At 43.7% G+C, this 21,767-nt stretch overlaps 1 protein-coding gene across 4 annotated transcripts in view; it reads left to right on the forward strand.

Moving 5' to 3' along the window:
• The first annotated feature begins 279 nt into the window (after positions 1-279).
• The window catches only part of LOC102941036 (isoaspartyl peptidase/L-asparaginase), a 232,952-nt gene continuing 211,464 nt past the window's right edge, over positions 280-21,767 (forward strand). Inside the window, exons 1-3 of one of the 4 annotated variants that reach the window (XM_043542437.1) lie at positions 284-448; positions 1,115-1,213; positions 13,079-13,299. In XM_043542437.1, coding sequence (XP_043398372.1) covers positions 13,107-13,299 — 193 coding nt within the window. In that variant the 5' untranslated portion in view covers positions 284-448; positions 1,115-1,213; positions 13,079-13,106. Of the gene's footprint in view, positions 449-1,114; positions 1,214-13,078; positions 13,300-21,767 lie in introns of all 4 variants that reach the window. The other 3 variants (XM_043542439.1, XM_043542438.1, XM_037894266.2) reach the window with 3 other exon arrangements.

Consider the following 21,767-nt stretch of genomic DNA (forward strand, 5'->3'; position numbering starts at 1 on the left):
AGGCTCCTGCTTTTCTCCTCCAATTTAGAACTCTGGGCAATTAAACTTATCCTGAAAATACTAAGAGTAAATAGCACGGCTATTTTCATTTATTTATAGGAATTCTGGCATTCTAAAGGTCTGCAGAGATTTGCTATTCCTGCAAGTAGGCAGTTTGCAGCATTTTGTAAATAAGCAATGTTAATAATTAATGTCATAATAGTTCTTTGAGGACTCTTGACTTGGGAGGTGAACAGCTCAGAAAACTTCATTTTAACTGTCTGAGTTTTAGTTATACATTTACCAGGCTTTGATAATAGTTAGGAAATACACAGACAAAGGCTGGCATTCAGTTTTGGATTTGGAAGTCTAGGATTAATACTTATCTGTGCTGCGTTTTACTCACATTTATTGTGTTCAGGAGTCTTCTAAGGACTGTATGAGGCAGAGCTGTTTGTGTGACTTGAAGGTAAGTGTGCTTTTTAAGAGTATTGCTATTTTGTATTATATAATCGGGAATGTGTCTCTTCCATAACGTTAGCTCACTCCTGTTCCTCTAGCTTGTATATCAAAGTTATTTGGTGATTATATTTAAAGAAAAAGAAAACAAATAGACATGGAGGAAATAATGTTAGCTTTCTCTTCTACTAGGGACTCCTTCTTGCCTGAGCGGGGTCCTGTGCCCTTTTAGCAGTGCTATTCTATGTAGAGCACTCTCCTGAGAGAATAGTTCAGGGCCTGTATTCTTTTTGTGAGCTATACAATATGTGTTCTGCCATGCCAGCCTCACGTGAGGTGGATTTCTAGTATCCCTGGTGGTAGCAGTCTTGTGTGTGCTTCTGTCTCTTTAAGGCTGGTCTGGAGGAGTGGCTCACACAGGACTGTCTTGGCCTGGAAATTGGCAGGAGGAAGCTGTTCTGAGCTGTGGCTGAGGGCTGTAGCTGCCTATTGTGCAGTGCTGCTCACCCCTCCCTTTCACATACACCACTCCTTTTCTGAGCCTCTTTCCCAGATCCATAGCAGCCTTTCCCGGCTTTGGTTGGCTCACTGCCCACTGCTTCTTTGCTGCAGCTGCGGAACTGCTTATAACTGAGCTTCTCCACTCAGTCACCCTTAATTCTGTGCCCTTGAGCAGAGCCAGCAAGCAGTCGGACTTTTCTTGGGCCTCTGCTGAAGCAGTGCTACGCAACAACTGCCCCACCTGCTGCTTGAGGGCTCTGGTTCCTACCCCCAGGTAAGTCACAGAGGGCAGCTCTCCTCAGACCTACCTGGGATCAGCTTTTGGAAGGGTGTTATGAGGTAGCCCTCATCTGCAGTATTAACTGAGTTAACTAACCTGGGCCTTTCCCTTGTATTTCCTCCTCCCCTCCCACTATGCTGTATAGGACTTCAGGTAATTCAAGTCAGGTCAATCTCTGCAAAGTAAGTGTTCATTACCACATGATGTTGTAGGTAACAGATTGTTCATAACACAGGCGCCAACTTCTCATGGCGCCCGTGGGTGCTCGCGCCCCGCCCCCATTCCAACCTCTTCCCCCAGAGTCCCAGCCCCAACTCCGCCTTCTCCCTGTCCCTATTGGACCCCTCCCCAAATCCCCGCCCCAGCCCCACCTCCTCCCCTGAGTGCGCCGCGTTCCCCCTTTTCCCCATTCCCTCCCAGCGCTTGTTTCGCGCTGGCAAACGCTGGGAGGGAGGGGGAAAAAGCAGGCACGTGGCACACTCGGGGAGGAGGCAGAGGTGGAACAGAGGCGCAGGTGAGCTGGGGCGGGGATTTGCCAGTGGGTGCAGAGCACCCACCAATTTTTCCCCTCAGGTGCTCCAGCTCCGGAGCTCCAGCCCATGGGTGCTCCAGGCCTGGAGCACCCACAGAGTCAGCACCTACGGTTCATAAGTGTATTGAGCCGAAATTATTGATGTCATAATTAGGACGGTGCCCTCTTATACTGCATGCTGTACAGACATAAATGTAGTTTTTCCTGAAAACCTTACAGTGCAGTTTAAGACCAGGCATGAAAAGTGAGTGTAAGAAACCATACTTAAAGGCGTGTGAAAAGAGTGGAGGGTCTATCACCCGCCCCCTGCCCCAAGGTCACTTCTGCTCTGCCAGCCCCCCTTGTCAACTCTGTCCCCCTCCCTGCCCTTTCCCTTAACCTCTGTTCCTTTTACAGCTCCTAACATTCTACGTCTACCTCTCCCAGGCCTAGGGGGAGGGTATTGCAACAGGTTTCACTCTCCCCTTTCTTGGACCTGGTATTGCGGGGAAGGCTAGGAGAAGCCTAAGAATGGTCATACTGGGTCAGATCAAAGGTCCATCCAGCCCAGTATCCTGTCTGCCAACAGTGACCAATGCCAGGTGCCCCAGAGGGAGTGAACCTAACAGGTAATGATCAAGTGATCTCTCTCCTGCCATCCATCTCTACACTCTGAGAAAGTAGAGGAATTGTTCTGTTGTTCACAGGAAAGGAGGAGAAAAACAGAGCTTCCCTGATCTCCTGGGCTCTTTCTACTTCCCCTCTCCTCCAGGGCGAGGGACCTGGATGGCTCCTCTGCTCTTCCCCCCCTCCACTGGCTCAAGGGAACTCTGGACAATAAGAGTAAAGCTCTGCTGTGCAGGAGATAAAACTTTATCCAGGGGTGGTCCCAGACTGTGGAACTAATGGTCATCACAAACCCGAGTGCTACTCGTTCCAACTCAAGTTCGAGGCACAGTTCTTTGACCTTACCTTCACACACACACACACACACACAACAGATATTTAAAAAAAAACAATCTACCAAAACAAGACAAAGTGCACACTCAGCTGCGGTTACATGAAGGCTTCTCCCCAGTTCCACAGCCTAGGACCCCAGAGCTGTACCATCTTGCCCTGGTCAAAATCCTGAGCAGTATAAATGTATTACCCAGTCCACCCTTCCCTCTATGTGGAGAGGACAATGCCCCAACCCCTGTGCCTGAGCAGATTCCTCACACACTTCAAGCAAACCATACTATTTTAGGTATAAATATAAAACAAGTTTATTAAATATGGAAAGATAGATTTTAAGTTATTACAAGTAATAGTGATTATAAGTGATAGCAATCAAAGATGGCTACCTAAGAAATAAACAAAATTCCAATCTAAGTCTTATAAACTAGATAGGATTTGAATCAAGCAGTGTTTCACCCTGTTAGATAGAACAAACAGTCCATCAAGCATCCATACATGGGCAGGGCTTCCTTCTTTCCTGCCTGGGACCCTCCCCAGTTCAGCCTTTGTTCCTAAGATGTTGTGTTGTAGGGGAGTGAGGCCCTGTCATGATGTCACTTCCCCCTTTTATATCTTGTTCCAACATGCTGGAAAGATCTTTTGCTGTGACCCAAGTCAAACAGTTCCCATTGTGTAGTGCTATCTCTGAGAGGTTTCTGTTGTCCCCAGTTCCTGGGGTAATCCTTGTGAGGGTGTGTATCTCCTCAACAGGCCATCAACATTGTTTGGCCATTTTATTGTTGTACCTGAAAGGCTGCTTGTGCGTGTTCCCGTCCTCACACGTTTCAGTAGCACATACATAGCAAAAATTTATAACTTCCTATACAATGAGAGCACATACAATTTAACAGGATATTAATGTTCAACATACAAAAACTTTTAGAATGATACCTCACAAGGCATATGTTGTACAAAACATATCAATATCACCATGGTGAATATAGGGTGCAGAATGTCTCTTTGGGACAGAGTGTCATAAGTACTACCCAGAAAGAAAGACCACGGCACTGTTCAGTGACAAATGCTCTTGGCCAGGTTTATTGCCCTCAAGGCACAGTCCCAATTCCTTGGATCTGTGGTTACAAGTAGGCTAATACACAAGTATCTAATGGCAAGGAGTGGCTCAGTCATGAGGTACCCCAATATTTATAGACTGAGACAAACAACTTACATACCACCTTTTGTATTTCATGACATCTGCTTGTTACCTCCCCTTGTATCTTGCTCCAGGTGTCTCAGGCAAAACATCCCTATTCATCACTTCAGTCAAACCGTCTTATCTGGTGTTAGGTCAGGATGTACCTTTGTTAATCTTTTCAAGTGTGTTCACACGCATACCCAGTATCTGTTACTTCTTAGGAGTGCCTATGTTCTAGCAACACTAGCAGTACCCTTGCCAAGTTCATGTATCAGTCAGTAAAACTTGTAAACATCTGCTTTAATGCATGGCTTTAATATGGTTCAGGCCTCAGATCTTATACCAGGCCCAGTGCTCCAGGCTCTCTCTCCCCTTCTCTCCCCTATAGGAGTATACAGAAGAATAGGATAGATTAGAATAATGCATTTTTGCAAGTTAGTGGGAAGACAGTGGAAGAACTGTAATAGCCAGCCACACACAAATTCTATTATGCCTTGTTAATTTTCCATCAGTTCAAAGGCCTATAGATGGAAACCTTGCTCAACTGCAAAATAAAGAAAAGTAATTTAAGCTGAGAAGTATTTTCAAAAGGCAAGTAACATGTAGAGTGCTGTAAACTCTTTGAAACTATGAGCCAAATATTTAGGGGCAATTTAAAGCTTTAACATACCAACTGCAGTTATAAGAATCCCTTCACTACTAGCTGTGCACCTGCTGCCATCATCAGTTGAGAACATATTTAACTTTAAAAAAAATCAGAAATAGTTTATCTACTGTCAGTATAAATAACACCAACTATTACTATAACGAAAAGCAAGGTCAGGAAAAAAAACCCACTTTCTTCTGTTTTCCTCCTCCATTTCTTTGGGAATTTGACTGTGCTTTGTGTCCACTTAGCTTGTACTCCTTCCTCCACACATTCAGTTTGCAGCTGATCTACATGGGCAGGCACCTTCACTTACTGTAGTTGAAGTAATTATTACTGTTATAAGCTGCAGGATTGGGGTTTAGTCCACTTTCCCCATTGGTTTGTGGTTTTCAAACAGCAATGTGAGACCAAACATTTTAAAACCAGGAAATTGTAATTGTAAACTCACAAGTATTGGCAGGTGATTGATAACAAGTGTAACACCTGGGTAGAAGGGTGGACTCTACATAATTAGCCATACCCAAATCTGTTCATAGCCCCGGTTCCAGGGCTCTGTTTATTATCCCAGAAAGAAACGGTAGAGAGACAATATAAAATAACAATCTCATTCTCAAACTAGATTGTGCCCCTCAGCCTTCTGTAGCTTCCCAGTCAGAATCTCTACTCACCCTAGGTGGATCCACTTCATAGTGCTCTGTTGTATTTCAAGGGGAATGTTCTCCTCTAACCCCTAATTGATATCATCACCTGATTTTGCCTAGCTAGGTTAGATGATTCCCAGCACCTGCCTGCTGGGCTCCTCTCCAAAACAGGGTTGGGTGCTCCTTAAAGGGGGTAGACCCCAGTATTACAACGTGCAGAAACTTTTAACTTATATTTTTGAACAGATTATATCTCATTCTATGCTGTCCTTTTAACATTCAGCTAGAATCCATGGACTTCTAGGACAGCATAGCAAATTCACTTTATTTTAAACTGTTCAGAACTTTTGGTTGCTTTGAAGCATTTTATACATAAAGGTCTGAACTTATGTCTTCCTAGTGAAACCTATCTAGTGTTCAGTTAAATAATTGCTTTCCCATATCTGAGGAGAAATGGTTAAGGAATAAGTTTTGTGCTTGAAAATTACAGAGCGGGTGAATGGGATGTTAAACAAACCAAGTGCAGGGTTAGTGATATGCAGATAAATGGGGAGAGTGACATGGAGAGGGACAGCAAGGTGGTGCAAGGGAAGGGGAAAGAGATGGAGATGGGGAAAGGTCTGCAAAATGAAAAAGACACTTTACAAACTGATTTGTCTGCCTTTCCAATTTCTGCCTATGCAACTCCTGAGAGTTTATTCTAGGTAGAACTGGTAGTGCTACCTACATTTAAGATTTTCCAGTACTTCACATTATAAACGTCTGTTTTCAATCTCTTATATTTCTGCCAAACTTCAACGGTTCAGGTTGAAACAACACCACTTTAATTTATTCCCAGACCATTATGTGTCCTGTATGTTGAATGAAGTCCTATGGAAAAAATAGTATGTGATCATGTAATAAAGGCTTTATCATGATACATTTACAGAAAGGAGGGGAAAATTAAGATTGCCTTAACCCTAGCATTTCCTAACTTTTGAATGCTTGACTTTGTAACCTTAATGTTCTTTTAACATAGTTTTTGTATGTAATTTGAATATATAGGAAGACTGTTTATGTAATATAAATTTCATTTGGTCTGGTGTTTTGGATTTTCTGGTGCATTTAACCTCACAGATTATGCAAACTTTGAAACATTTGGCTGGGACCCAGTAGGAAAATCACGACACCTAATGGGCCCCTTCTGATCCATCATAAAAGTATGATAAGGGATAAAACACATCAGAAAAGGACCAGCATTCTAGTAAACATACTGTTATGACCACTGCTTTGTCAGTTGTCACATGCTTTGAATTATATAGTGCACAAAATTCTGTATAAATGTACATTCTAATAATTACATATTCAGGTATTCACCATTGAATGTACAATCCTTCATTCAGACTATCAAATCAAAATTGTGTTCTCTCCAGGAGTACAACTCAGAATGCAACCTGCCCTCTGGAATTTATGACCTGGGATTAGACCCAAGAAAGTAGGATTCTGAAATTTGCATTGTTTAGGAATTTTCACTTTTCTCTTTAAGGAAATGGGGGTTTGCCTCCAAAGTTGGGTTGTGAGCGGAAGCCCTAATAAGAATGCTTCTAGTAGACCTAGATTGGATCACTTAAATTGCAGTGCCAGCCTTCAAGAGTTGGTAACCCATAGGAGACAACAAAAGGGAAACGGTTACAATTTTTCAAAGCAGGAGTCAGTATTAAACTAATGGAGAAGCACATAGCTCTGCGATTACACATCTGTGCCCCTACCTACATACTGTCATGAGTCTTCTAGCACTTTCCTGCTTGAGCCATGCACCCCTGCTAACTACATTCCCTTCTTGCCCATCCTGCTCTTCCTTCCACGCTTCCAAGGGTATGTCTATACTGCAATTAAAATGCTGAACTGGCCTCTGCCAGTTGATTCAGGCTCCCAGGGTTTGGGCTAAGAGACTGATTAATTGTGGTTTATACGTTCAGGCTTGCCTCTGTGAAGTGCGAGGGTCCCAGAGCTTGGGCTGCAGTTCAAAACCTGAATGCCTACACTGCAATTAAACCCCTTATCAGGATCCCTGGGCGCCCGAGTCGGCTGGCATGGGCCAGCAGCGCATTTTTAATTGCAGTGTAGCTATACCCTTCGTGGAATAATGTCCCTAATCCTGTATGCTACACAAGCTTATTTTTTTTCTTATTTCCTCAGCCTCTCCCACAATAACCCACATTCCTGTCCAAAACATACAGCATCATAATTACAAACAGCAACATAGAGATGAAATCCTTTCCCATTAAAGTGAATGGGATTTTTGCAGTTTACTTCAATGGGGCCAGCATTTCACGCATAATGTGTACAATGGGAAAAACAAGCAATCTCTTAGCACTTCCTGAAGCCTTACTTCTCTGTGCCTAATATCATGTCTCTGTGCCATGTCATATTTAGTTTTCCATACTGCGAATAGCACATACTGTTTAGTGTTATGTACATAATAGATTGCAAGCTCCTGAGAAGCAGAGTTGCTTGATTCTTTCTGTAAAGCATTTTAACCATATGTTGTGAATTTTATAAAGATACTAAATTATTGTGCAGTATATAGCCCGCATACGCCTTAAAAATATAAAACTCCACAATTTAAATGCAAAACTTTTGTAAGAGGAAAAACAAGTCCTGACTTTGGTTTTGTTCACTCAGATTGCTATATTGAAACTGCTTTAGTTATAAGAAGTAGCATTTCTGTAGAGGAATGATAATTTTCTTCAGTATGCTTTGACTTGGAAGTAATGAAAATAAGGAAAACTTTTCATAGTATCCTAACAAAGGCCCTGATTCAGCAAAGCATTTAATTACATGATGAATTTTCATCATGAGTTGAACTACTCACATGCTTGATGTTAAGCATGTGCTTATGTAACACTGACAGACCCTGGTCGTCGTCAGCTGGGATCCAACCTGGGACCTCTGGAGCTAAATGCATGAGCCTCTACTGCAGGGATTGGCAACCTTTGGCACACAGCCTGCCAGGGTAAGCCACCTGGCGGGCCAGGCCAGTTTGTTTACCTGCTGCATCCGCAGATTCAGCCGATCACGGCTCCCACTGTCCGCGGTTTGCCACTCCAGGCCAATGGGGGATGTGGGAAGCGCTGGGGCCGAGGGATGTGCTGGCCAGCGCTTCCTGCAGCCCCCATTGGCCTGGAATGGTGAACCGCGGCCAGTGGTAGCTGCGATCAACCGAACCTGCGGATGCAGCAGGTAAACAAACTGGCCCGGCCCGCCAGGGGGCTTATCCTGGCGGGTCGCGGACCAAAGGTTGCCGATCCCTGCTCTACTGCCTGAGCTAAAAGCCACGTGACCCTTAGCTAAGGCTGTAAAGCAGACTCATTAATCTCTAAGTGGTCTTGGTGCCACTAGAGGGGACAAAGCACCACACCTAGGAGCTATGTGGGTTACACTTATATGCTGTGCTGAATTAGGGCTCCAGGAAGGATGTCTAATTTTGTTCATACACTAAAATTATTATGTAACACTTGTAAAGACCAAAGAAAATATTCAACTACTTGAGTTGGCACTCAAGTAGTTGGATTGCAGATTAGTAACAAAATTACAAATGTAATAATAGTTATCAACTGCATTTAAGATCCTTTTAAAAATACATTAAAACTAAATTTTTCTTGGAGCAAGTTTTGACTCACTTTGTCTGGCTCTCATATCAAAGGTACTGCATAGAAAAAAGAGGTTCACTGTTGTAAAGCATTTGCCATAAATTGTTTGGAAATAAATATAATTAAGTGATTGTAACCATATACTTCTATGTAAATAGCAGTGGCCACTCTGTAATCACTGCTTTCTCTATTCCATTTTTCATGCCACAAATAAATATTGTACTGTGATGCTTGTGTCCTACTTCCACCACAAACATTAGTTGTGCTTTTAAAATTCCTCTTCTCTCCAAGTGTTCTTATTATTATGGAACATTGTGATAACTATAATTTAGCTAGGTTTTGCTATTGGCAACTCTGTTTTAAAGAGCTGTAAACATATTTTAAAACTAATGTAGGATACACTGAAATAGAACACTTTTTTTCAAACTGATTTAGCATAATTCACTATCATTAAAAGATGCCATTTTGTACTTAAGATGAGAACTATTTCTTTTACTTAATTTACATTAAACTTGCTGGTTCACTGAAAGGCACTTGGTTTTTCGAGCAAAATTCCCATTAAAATCAACAAGTAAATAGTGTATAAGAGTTAATGAAAACAAAAGTGTTTCACTGACAAAAAAATTCAAACTTACTTTCCCCCATTGAGCTGAAATACAATTAAGAAATACAGGTTCTCCAAGTTGCTATGAGTCCTTCCATACTGTAAGACAGGAGACAGCTGAAGCATCAGTAAAGGCAGGAAGGGAGCCACTAAAACAGTTTTGCTTTGGTGAACTGGTATTGGCCAGGGATTTCTGAGGGAAGACAAAGCACTACTAGTTTTGATCATCCTCAAAACCAAATATACTACTTAATTACCAGCATCCATCCCTTTTAAATGGAAGTACCATCTATCCCCACTTTCATGTTACAATTGTTCTGGTGGTAGCCCACTTTATGAGTAAACTCCACTGGATTTTTGGGCGCTGCAGGGATCTTTTAGCTTAGGTATGAGGAGCATTGCTGCAGAGTGAATGGGGAAACCAAAAAAACCCACCCACTAAGGAGAGAGAAGCAACCAGCTTAATCATGAAAGTTATTTATAGCCAGGTAATAACCATAGGGGAGCCAAACAAACAAAACAGTTATAATATTAAATCTAACCTAAATTTGATTATAAAAGTCAGGTTTACAAAACTATAACTGATCACACAAGTCAGGGTAGGAAAGCTATACCTAGAGAGAGAGAGAGAGCTGGGTTCTCACCGCTCCATGAAGCTTGAATTGATCAGGGGTCCCAGGTGGTGATGGAGCTGAGGGTCCGGAGTGCTGGAGTCAGGCAGAGCCCCCAGCACGATCAGTCAGGAGAAGATGAAGTCCCAATGAAACTGATGCAGATTTTGGATCCAGGCATCAGAACACTTACTTGCGTATGGATAGGAGTTTTTGTAGAGAAACAACAATGGTGCAAGGGTGAACACTAGATCTGTTTATGTGTAAACAAGGGAGTATACCAAAGTTGTTTTGTTCAGGCTAGTCCATGGGATCTGATCATTCCTTGCTTTGGGCCATGTTCCTTGGAAGGAGCTCACAATGCAATTAGGGAGCTTCACTATTTTGGATACCAATAAAGGATTTATTACTAGAATTGGTCTGATAACGACTGAGCTGGGTGTGTGCAGGCATGGGTTCATTAACATGTGGACCAGAGATCCCCATCATGCAGTGCTTCCCTGCTTTTCTGATCCCAGAATTCCATGCGGTTCTTTCCTTGGAATCTCTGTTCTCCATTCTATATGCTAATGGAGATGCCTCCTTGTCCCATCTTCAATGCAAATGAGGCTAGGGGAGTTTCCTTAATCCTGTCATCCTTATCCCAGGGCTTTATGTGTGTCTCCCACTGCCTTTTCGTTGCTTTTTGTCAGTCTTTTTTCTGATGCAGATTTGGTTCAAGCAGAGGCTGGGGAGTGGGAAAGGTCTTTCAGTAGTCAGACAGGCTGGGTACTGTGTCCTGGTTCCCCAAGAACACAGAGCTGCTAGGTAACACATCTAATTAAGCAGCAGTATTTGCCATTATCACTGAGCTTCATTATAGTCTATGAAAACATGCCAATGTTATGATGATGAAATCAGTATAAATGCTTAAATCAGGGATCTCAAACTCAACTCACCATGAGGGCCACATGAGGACTAGTACAATGGCCCGAGGGCCACATCACTGAAACCTTTTCATACAATGATACAAAAGTATAGTCAAAAATGAAAAAAGTGAAGAGTAATATAGTATGCGATTAAAAGTCAATGTATTAACTTTTTAAAATCTGTAATGTGAAGAGGGGTTTTAATAAAATATAAACACTCAGTAATGCACCTCACTCAAATGATAAAAATGCATTTACTTTTAGAATTAGTTTGGTTAAAGCCCCCGTCCTCTGCCGCAGGCCCTGCCCCCAACTCCACCCCTTCCCTGAGGCCCTGCCTCTGCCCCGCCTCTTCCCACCCCTTCCCTGCCCCCATTCCAACCCCTTCCCCAAAGTTCCACCCCAACTTCACCCCCTCCCTGCCCCTATTCCAACCCCTTCCCGAAATCCCCGCACCAGCCCCGCCTCTTCTCTGCCTCCTCCCCTGAGCACGCCGCATCCCGCTCCTCCCCGCTCCCTCCTGGATAGTCCAAAGCACTGCCAAACAGCTGTTTGGCAGCGGGAAGTGCTGGGAGGTAGGCGAAGGAGCAGGGACGTGGTGCGCTTGGGAGGGGAGGGGAGCTTGGCTGCTGGTGCAGTTGGTACCTATGGCGGGCTGCAGGAAATAACTCCCTGGGCTGCATACGGCCTGTGTGCCACGTGTTTGAGACCCCTGGCTTAAATTATAGTGGAGTGCCAGCTCTGTTACAGTTTAGAGTTAAGACCAGCTTTCTATTTAAAACTGGACTCTTCTAAGTGCTCTAAAACACTCTGATGTGTCATCATGGAATTACCCCTGAGCCTGCCTAAGCCTGATGACTCATCCCTGTGCCAGCAAGTGTAATAAATCATCAGAGCCAATTACCTCCGGTTCTTGTGATAGACCATTCAACCAGGGTTCAGCCAATTCACATGTGAAGGCCCAACCATGTGATCCCATGAAGGTATATAGGCTCCTAAAACAAACTGTCTCTCTAGTTTACTTAATGTTGCTATGTGGTTGGGAATGCTTCAGTTGCCTAGTAGTTTTAACAGACAGCAGCTGTGCTAGCTAGTCTCCACTCCTTCCTCACCTGGCTGCTAGACAATTATGTTACAAGAATGTTAGGCTTGCAAGGACCAGTCCTCAAAAGTTAGGAAATGCTAGAGTTAAGTTTGACTGTGTATGTGAAATAGCAATTTTTAGAGGTTTACAACTCAGCCAAATCTGTGTGGATTTCCATGGGGACAACATATGGCACCACTTTGATCCCAGGTATACCCCCATCCAAATTTCATGTTTCTGTTCCAAAGCCTGGAGGTAATAGAGCTCTTCAAATAAATGTTTAGGAAACTACTTAATGTTGGGAAAACTACTTATTTCCCTTTAACCTTCTTACTAGAAATACCTGAACTGTCTTCACTGAAGCTTCCAAAAGAATTCAACATGAAGCAGAGAGCAAAGATGGAAACTATAGGTCTGAAAGGTTAAATTATGGAAAAGTTCCACTGAGAATAGGAGCTTAAAATGGAAAGTGTTAGGTATTCTTACCTAGAGGTATTGCTTCCAATAATATAGCATTTTAAAAAAAATGTATTAGAATTATATTTGTTGAAACCTGGTGACATATTTCACATGAAATTTTGTGTCTCAGATTTTGTTTTTCTATGTAATTTGAAAAAAAAACCCTTTTTTTACATTAAAATGATGTGAAACTTTTTATTTGAATTTCAAAGGCACTCTTGCTCCAAATTTGCCTGTCAATTGAGGTTTGATCTCTGAAAGATAGTTTAATATGTTAATAATTCTGTAATTGTGTCAGCCTCAATCCTCTAAGGAGATACACACAAATAAAAGGGTTTGCTTACTCAGAGCTTCCTGTAAAATCTATTTAATTGTGTGAAAACAGAAGAAGCGGGGGGATGGGGAAATAAACATTAATCTTTGATACTTATAATGCAAGGAACTATTCAGAAACTATGGGCCTGATCCTGTAACTAGACCCACCAGGTTGGAACTCTACGCATGTGCCAACACATACAGAGAAAGTAGGATTTGAGGCCTAAAAGATTAATTTCTTAACGTTCCTGAATATTGTTCTGATGTGCAATATTAACATTAAATTGAAAAGGACCTGCTTGTTTCAACAGATACATCATCTTTGGCGATCTGGTTAAGATGGGCACAAATCCTGTTCTTGTAGTCCATGGTGGAGCTTGGGCAATACCAGATGAGTTTGCTGAAAGAAGCATCCTGGGAGTGAAAAATGCAGTTAAGAGTGGCTTTGCAGTGTTGGAAATGGGAGGAAGTTCAATGAAGGCTGTTGAAATTGCTGTGCAGGCCTTAGAAGATGATATTGTGTTTGATGCAGGTATTGTGACTTTAAAAACAAACAAACTCTTAAATACTTTAAATCATCTTAGTTTTGATATATCCACAATGTTGCCTCAAGAGTTCTCTCCTTTTGTGTTTATCTTTTATGCTGCTTCTTAAGTGTTGTTACATCTGCCCACCAAAGATCTTTATTTACACATTTCCTATGGAGCTGATTCAGTGCTGGATGATATGTTTCTTCTTCGTGCTGTTCAGTAAATACTTTTTGGAAAAATAGCATTTACTGTTGTATGGGTGGTTGAGAGATTTATAGCTAAGGTTGGATTTTAGCAGATATCCTCTTGCTTTTTAGCAAGGGTAGTGAACAAAACTTTGAGGCTTTTTGATGTTTTCTCTGAATATTTTACAATTCAATTTCAAGGTTTAATCTGTTAAATCAGAGTTCTTAATAATATCAGTCCACAAAACAAGAAAAAATCCTATAGGTTAATAAATGTTTAAACAACTGCCATTACTGTGATGCTTCCCAGGGGTATGCAGGATTGTGAGGCACCTTGCTACCACCTGTCCTTAGCATGAGGGAGCCTTGTCTGTAGAGCCTTGCGTGGATACAAAATTTATATCTGTGGATACAAAATGGATATCTGCAGGGCTGAACCATGGGGCAAAAGCAGCAGCATGTCAGGCTACTGCTCACAGGAGCCAGCACCCAGCCCAGGCTCCTCTGACATGGTTGTACTGTCCCCAGCCCTGCCCCTTGGGGCTGGCACCAAGCTCACAGGCAGCTGTCCCTGGTCATACTAGTGTGTGCAAGTGGCTCATATGCTCCCAGACAGGAGATGTGGACTGTTGTGCGGAAGGGATTGCTGTTTGGGAGTGTGTGAGTCACTTTGTTTATAGAGAAAGCAAGTATAAGTTTATTTAATGCACAACAGAGATTCAAACTATAGCAAGCAGAAATATTGAAAACAAAGGGCTAAATATAAAATAAAAACTTAACATGCATACTAGAGCCTAAAGTTAACCACCAATTCACTGCCATGTATTATAGAGCAAAACCTCACCCCAAATCCGGCCAGCCAGGCTTGACTGGGATCTTCTGTTCATGAGACAAGTCGAACTGTCTTCTTGCCTCCTCAGTGGAAAGATCCAGAGTTTGTGCACTTATGCACCTCTCTGCAAGCTTGCACTCAGAGGTCCCTGGGTCCATAGGTGCCGTGTTTCTAATCTGCCGGGGTGTGCTACTCCCCCTGACCCATTTTGCCTTGGTCCCATCCCACGCCACCCCTTTGCCCCAAGGCCCCACCCCTACCCTGCTTCTTTTCACCCCTGCCTTGCCCCTTCCCTTCCCCGAGCACACTGTGCCCTCTTTCCTCCCCCCAGTGCCTCCTGATGCTGCAAAACAGCTGATCCACAGCATGCACTCCGCGGTGGGAGGGAGGTGGAGGTGCTGATCTGTGGGGCCCACCGGTGGGCAGGAGGTGCTGGGAGGAGGGGAAGGTGCTGATGGGGGGCTGCCAGTGGATGCTCAGCACCCACCATTTTTTCCTGTGGGTGCTCCAGCCCCAGAGCACCCATGGAGTCGGTGCCTGTGCCTGGGTCCCAGTTAATTAATCTCTGTGTGAATAATGACAGCCACTTAAAAACACAAGGTACCAGGGACTGCTTCAGCTTGATGGGAAGGATGGTTTTTTTGCTAGGGTATAGATGATGATGTGCAGTTCCATTCATGGACTGGGTAACCTCCCACCTAGAGATCATCAACTTCAGGACATCGTGGCATGGAGGGGAGGCTGGAACTGGACCTGAACTGGGAACAGGATTTGGACAATTGCTGGTGCTGCAGTCAGACTTTGGTTGTTCTGGAACCTGCTGGCCATAAGTCCCAGCACGTGCTCAAACAGGTCCCTCTACTGCTGGTGCTCTTCTTGCTGTTGCTGGTGGTCCTGCCACTTACGGCATGGCAGTGGGAGATGCAATGCACAACCATCCTCTCCAACATGCTGTCATCTACAGCCTGATTCTTCCAATCCCATTCCAACACCTCTCTGCAGATTGAAGAGGTGGTCAGATCTCTTGATGAAATCCCCATGCATCTTCATCAACATTTATTCCTTCTACATCCAAGGTTCTGGATCCTGGTGTTGTCCTCCCAGGTGAATGCCTCACTTGCATTGAGAATAGTATATTTTTCTGTCTGGAGGGGATAAAAGTTTTTCCTCTTTAACTTTCTGCATCACAGGCTGGGAAAAGTGACAAGGGTTTTCTCCTGGGCATTCATTCTCCTCCATCTCTGCGTTTCTCTGCCCTGAAGCTGCTTGGTCCTAAGGATCCTCCCCAACTTCGCAATGAGAAAATCTATATTTAAACTTTTAATTTAAAAAAGCAGTTTGAGGGCTTGGGTGTGTCAAGCAACAGCAGAATGGTACTGGTGATAGGGTTAGCCTGTGGTGGCACTGGAAGATGTGAACTTGCTTGAGATCCCTGAGTGGAAGAGAGAACACTTTTTTCCCCAAGCCTCTGGGAGAAAACCATCCCCCTGTGTCATCGAGCTATTCTGTTGTCTGGGGCGACTGATGGGCAGATTAATGACTGGAGGGATTTCTCAAGGCATAGTATTGCCAGCTGGTCAAGTGTGGCGTTGCATGTGCTTCCTGCCTCAGTTTCTTCCTCCCCCAATTTTTCTTTCTCTCTCCCCGAGAGCTTCATATAGCTCATCTCTCCAGCTGAGTCACTCTCAAAATTCAGTCCCTTTTCAGGGTAACAAAAGTCCAAACAACCCAAAAGTATTCTCCTCTTCAGCCCACCTCTGGACTCGCTGTAAGTGCCTGCACTCTGGGGCAGAACACTGCCTCCCATGCTCTTTCCCTGGAGACCCCTCATAGTCCCAGCCATTCTGTGCTGCCTTTCAGTCTCTCTGGTTCAGTTTCCCTGAGTCTCAGGCTGCTTCCCTAGAATCTTCCAGCCCCTACTTCAGGTGTCTCCCAGAGGAACCTAGCTTGCTACCTCAAACTGAGTTTTCATAGTCCTTTCAAAGAAATCACCCAGCTGATCAGGACCAACTGGGGTAGGAGGGAGTAGTTAATCCAACACAAATGTGTCTGAGCCCAGCTACCCTTAAATGACCACTCAACCTGTGACAAGCGGACGAGTGAGCTACAAAAAGTGGAAGGATGAAAAATATTCTCTGCTAAGAAACCTGATAGACCGTTTGGAGTTCCTGCTACATGAGAAGTACTTCTGCATCACTATGAAGGGTGGACTAACATTTAGACCAATTTAGACCTAGTTCATTATCCAGTAGCTTAAAGCCACCACAGATTCCATTGGAAGAACTGACACGGATCAGAGCCCTTGTGGAGATGGAGGGTGCAAGGTGAGTGATCTCTGGTAAACTTATTAGGATGCAAGTAGGTTCTTTTATTATTTTTAATGTCTTTGGAGTAAAATATACTTGCTCAGAAGGAACCAAGTGGTAACATAACATTACATTGTGTACCATCTCTGAGGGGAGAAGCAAAATAGGCCTGCTTAGGCAGACTATCTTTTTCTGGGAATAATACCGTGAAGGCAGGGAACTCTTCAGCCTCGAAATACACTGGTCACCAGGAAGAGAGATTCAGATCTCCACCCAAGAAAGGCAACAGCTAGGAGGCCGGAAGGCTGAGAGTGCTCATTCTTTTCCCTCCCCTCTCTTTCCTCTCAGTACACATGCTCATGTTTGATTGTTGCCTTTTCAGTTTCAGCCTTGCTACCGCTGCTCGACATACCTCTTGCATGGTGTCACAGTTCAGGGCAACTGCACCTGTATTTCCCCTTAGTGGTCCAGCAGGGGCAGCTGGATGTTGGACCCGTATTTCTGACAGACTTTGCAAGTGCTCTGGAACTTGATATTCCACAAGCCAGGAAACAGACCTTTTCCCTAAGCCAGTGTTATTTTCTGAAGTTTGGGCTGCCCTTAAAAATGCTAATGCCAGTTTGAGAAAAAGCACGCTGCTATGTATGCCCGGTGTAACTATGCTTGTCCCTGTGTTTGCTGGCCTTGCTTGTCTTGTATTGCATAAAATTCTACCCTCCCGCATACAGTACCCTGCACGACTGTAACAGGTGGTGGTGGCCTTTTTTGTTGTCTATCTCCCTGACCATATCAACAATGTTGAGTTATTCTCTTACCCATCTGAGGCAATGGTTGTCCTTCTGGTCTGTCAAATCCCCAAACGGATTGGACTGGCTGTATCACGAAATGGTGAGTGTCTGCTCTGCCTCAGTCAAGATTGCTGTTGACAGCCTTAGTTTCAGCTCCTCCTCTGAATCCTCAGTACTTGGTTGCTTCCACCCCTTGCATCCTGGACACGTGCCCAGGGTACATGGTCTCCCTGCTTTGGGCACTGCTGAGCACCCAGTGCAGCTCCTGATAGAAAAGGGGAGTTCTGGGCTGGGTGTTGTGGTTCTTTGCCTGGCAGTACAGATTCTTCAGGAATTTTAACTTCTGCTGGCACTAAGGTCCATTTTGGTGGATCTCTTCATCTGACTTACTGGAGATTCAATTACTAGTCTTGCACTCAAATACATGTGTCTTTCTGGCCTCATACTACATGTTCTCAATAACTTTGATGTCTGCCTCAGTCCAAGTAGAAGCATGCTGATTTGCTTTTCTGGATGTCATATGATTTGAATAAGAGCAACAGGAGCACTATACAGATGTTACAGTTACAGAAAGTTGTGTACTAAGGTAGGGTCCAAATACCAAAGCAGGTTATTTATACTGCCTGGAGTTGACTTTATAGAACTAGGGATAGGTAGGGAGACACAACAGAGGCCCCAGGGGGAATTTTGGAAAGTTGTGGGGGGATGTGTCCATACAGCACATCATAGCTCAAGTGTCAGCAGCACTTGATCTTCAGTGGCCCTAGCTCAAGTTTAAAGCACCACCGCTTGAGGTAGAGATTTTTCTATGTGGATGGGAGTCAGGTTGGGGTAACACTCAAGTTATATCTTGAGTTAACTTTGCAATAAAGCCAAGGCTTTATTCTAAATGTTCATAAGTATCCACCAGGTCCCAGTCCTGTAAACTCAAATGAACATGCTTAACTTTACTATTGTGAATTGTTGCATTGACAGCAATTGAGTTACTCACAGTAGTAAATATAAGCACATATGTAAGTGTTTGCAGGATCAGGAACTAATTTTGAGTGCCTCCGTTTTTTAGCTTGATTTTTTTAAGATCAGCATCCAAAATCTTACACACTTACAAGAGCACTAAAGAACATTCTTTCCTGACTAGCTCATGTAAAATGCCAACTGTTTCTCTTTGCGTTTAATATAATGTAAGTTGGAACAAAGAGTTTATGAAGTTTGATATTTATTTTCATTTTATTTTTTTCCTTTACTGTTCTGTAATGTGAAAATGCCTGTTCTGTTTTGTGACATAGTTAAAGTGAAATTATTCAGTTGTCACTGTGGTGTCTCTAATAGCTGAATTCTGCTGTACTACAAATAACAGGGATAAAAATATTCCCCTTCTTTTCTACTTGCCGGAAAGTATAGTAAGGAGAAGATAGAATTTGACTTAACGCAAGGAAGTTTAAAGTTGCCCTCTGGCAGGCGATTCCCCATCAGACACTCTGTACCCTATTTTTCATCTCTCATTTTTCAACCCAATTGCTTAGCTAGAGTTTTTTTTATTTTTACTTCCGAGTGGCAGTAGGAAAGAAACACTGAAGAAATATTTCTTTCCGAGAAGTAGATGGGCATAGATGCAACTGAGGGTAAAATTTGACCCACCATCACTTTCCAAAGTTGAACCAATTAAGTTCCACTAGGAGATAAGCAACAAGATGCTAACAAAATGAAATGCACAACCATTAGTAGTAATAATAATAATGAAACCCCATTCCACTGTTCACCTCTCTTTCTTTTCCTAATCCTTATGTGCTTTTTTTTTGTGTGACGTTCCCCTGGTGTTATCTGGACTGGTGATCTGCTACCTCATTCCAATCCTTGACTCTGGGAGCCAGCCTTACCCTGCTCTGCTGTGAGAACCCCCACGCCTGGGCTGCTCATGCACAGCCTCTGGCATGTAAGCTGCTCCTTGGATTGTGCAACCGAATGACACTAGCCAATATCTCCAGTCGCAGACACAACCCTAGGAACCTCCATCTTGCAGTGTCCAGTTATGCCCGCTGGACGCTGCAAGCTTATATGAGTTTATCAATTTAACAAAGAAATTGATATGTACCAGGCTTGTTATCCCAAGGGGAGTCTCTGACATGCTTCAAAACAAACTCAGGGCTTCAGGTAGAATAAAGAAACAAATTTATTAACTACAAAGATAGATTTTAAATGATTATAAATCAAAGCATAAGTCAGATTTGGTCAAATGAAATAAAAGCAAAACACATTCTAAGCTGATCTTAACACTTTCAGTGCCCGTACAAACTTAGATGCTTCTCACCACAGGCTGGCTGGTTGCTCTTCAGCCAGGCACTCCCTTTTGATCAGCGCTTTAGTCGCTTGGTGGTGATGTTTGTAGATGGAGGTGGTAGAGAGAGGAAGAGCATGGCAAACATCTCTCCCTTTTATCATGTTCTTTCTTCCTTCTTGGCTTTGCTCCCCCCCACCCCCCCCCCTTCAGAGTCAGGTGAGCATTACCTCACCACAGTCCCAAACTGACCAAAGGAAGTGGGGTGACTCACTCGAGAGTCCAACAGATCCTTTGTTGCTGCCTAGGCCAGTGTCCTTTGTTCTTGTGAGGCTGGGCTGGGTTTGTCCTCTACAAGCCCTGATGAGGTGTGAACTGCCCCTCTGCTCTTGGAGAGTTCTTGCCTGGGCTTGCTTTAAGCAATGAGGACACATTTTCAGCCTCATAACTATATACATGAAATTACAACCTATAACATTACTGTAACAGCAATGCTCAGTACATCATGAGCCTTCCGAAGTCACCCAACATGACAAACTTTGCATTAGATACCACACAATCATATTATAAGGATGAACATGGGGGTGTAGGGTGTTCCCCCAAGGTCACATTTATCATTTCCAACTGCCACCCATTTTGCTTTCCCTCCATTCTTTGTTTTCCCCCTTCCTCTCACTCCTATAAATTCAGATGTAGAGTGCCAGGAGTTAAACCAGCCTTCGGAGATCGCAGCAGGGAAAATGCTGCAGTGTGTTCACACTGTCAGCTGCAAGAGCAATGACGTGGCCACATTAGCAGCTCTTGCAACGCAGTGCATTGTGGTAGGTATCCCAGTGTGCAAGTGGCTACAGCGTGCTTTTCAAATTGGGGCCGGGGAGGGATGGGGTGGATGGAGTGTGAAAGGGAGTGCGTTGTGTGTATTTGGGGGGAGAGACTGTGTTTTGGGGCACAGAGAGTGTGTCAGCATGCAGTCTTGTAAGTTCAGTTGTGGCAGAGGGAAGGGGGAACATCAGCCCCCACCCCCATGTCTCTCTCTCACACACACACACACACACATATGCACAGACGCCTGCCTCTGCAGCAGAAGCATTCCACAGTAATGGTTTGCTTTGTCCTGGAGCAGATAAGCATGTCGGCTGTCAGAAATGGAGATCTGAAAAGGGATATCCGCATGACTGCAGCTGAGGTCAAAACAATGACAAGAGTGGCCACTTGACTTCAAGGGATTCATAAAATATCAGGGTCATCTAGTCCAACCCCCTGCTCAAAGCAGGACCAGTCCCCAATTTTTGCCCCAGATCCCTAATCCCTAAATGGCCCCCTCAAGGATTGAACTCACAACCCTGGGTTTAGCAGGCTAATGCTCAAACCACTAAGCTATCCCTCCTCCCAATTATGGAATGTTTCTAGAGGCCATTCACAGCACAGTAAAGCAACGTGTTGTCCATACTGACACCTGGGAGTTTCAGCCAGGGCGCAGCAAGCTTTATGCTTCTCGTAGAGGTGGATTACCAGGAATGCTCCAGCTGCAGAGTCCAGGCGCTCTACCTGCCTTGCAGTGTGGACACCTCAGGAGTTAGGGTTCCCGGGGCTGATTTAATGTGCTCTAACTTGCAAGTGTAGCCAAGGCCATAATCATAAAGATCCAGATTGCTTGTGTGTAACTTGTAGCTACATTTTTCCTTCCACTCTCCAGTCTTCCATCTCCACACCTCAGTTCCGCTTGTACTCCTTCTTTATCTTCTTTATCTTCCTCCTTGTGTTCTCTCTTTGAAACAAATATTAAGACAGGCCTTTTTTGGAGCTGATTAGGGACTTCATTAGAGAGAGTGCCCAAATTTTGAGGTCTTTTAAAGTTAGTTCAGTTTCAGGGACGAAAGGCAGATTAACATCAGAGCCAGTGACGATTCATCAAATGAAATTCAGGAATGGAAAAAATGTGACACAAAAATTCTTTTTTGAGGAGAGCTCTTGGTCTATCACCTAGCATTTTAATTTCTGGGATAACATCTTTCCCTATTATTCATTCCATGTTTCTTTCCTTTCTTGCCATTATCCTCCCTGTATTTCTGTTTCTCCACATA

Source organism: Chelonia mydas, chromosome 3 (assembly GCF_015237465.2).
Source record: "Chelonia mydas isolate rCheMyd1 chromosome 3, rCheMyd1.pri.v2, whole genome shotgun sequence".
Lineage (NCBI taxonomy): Eukaryota > Metazoa > Chordata > Testudines > Cheloniidae > Chelonia > Chelonia mydas.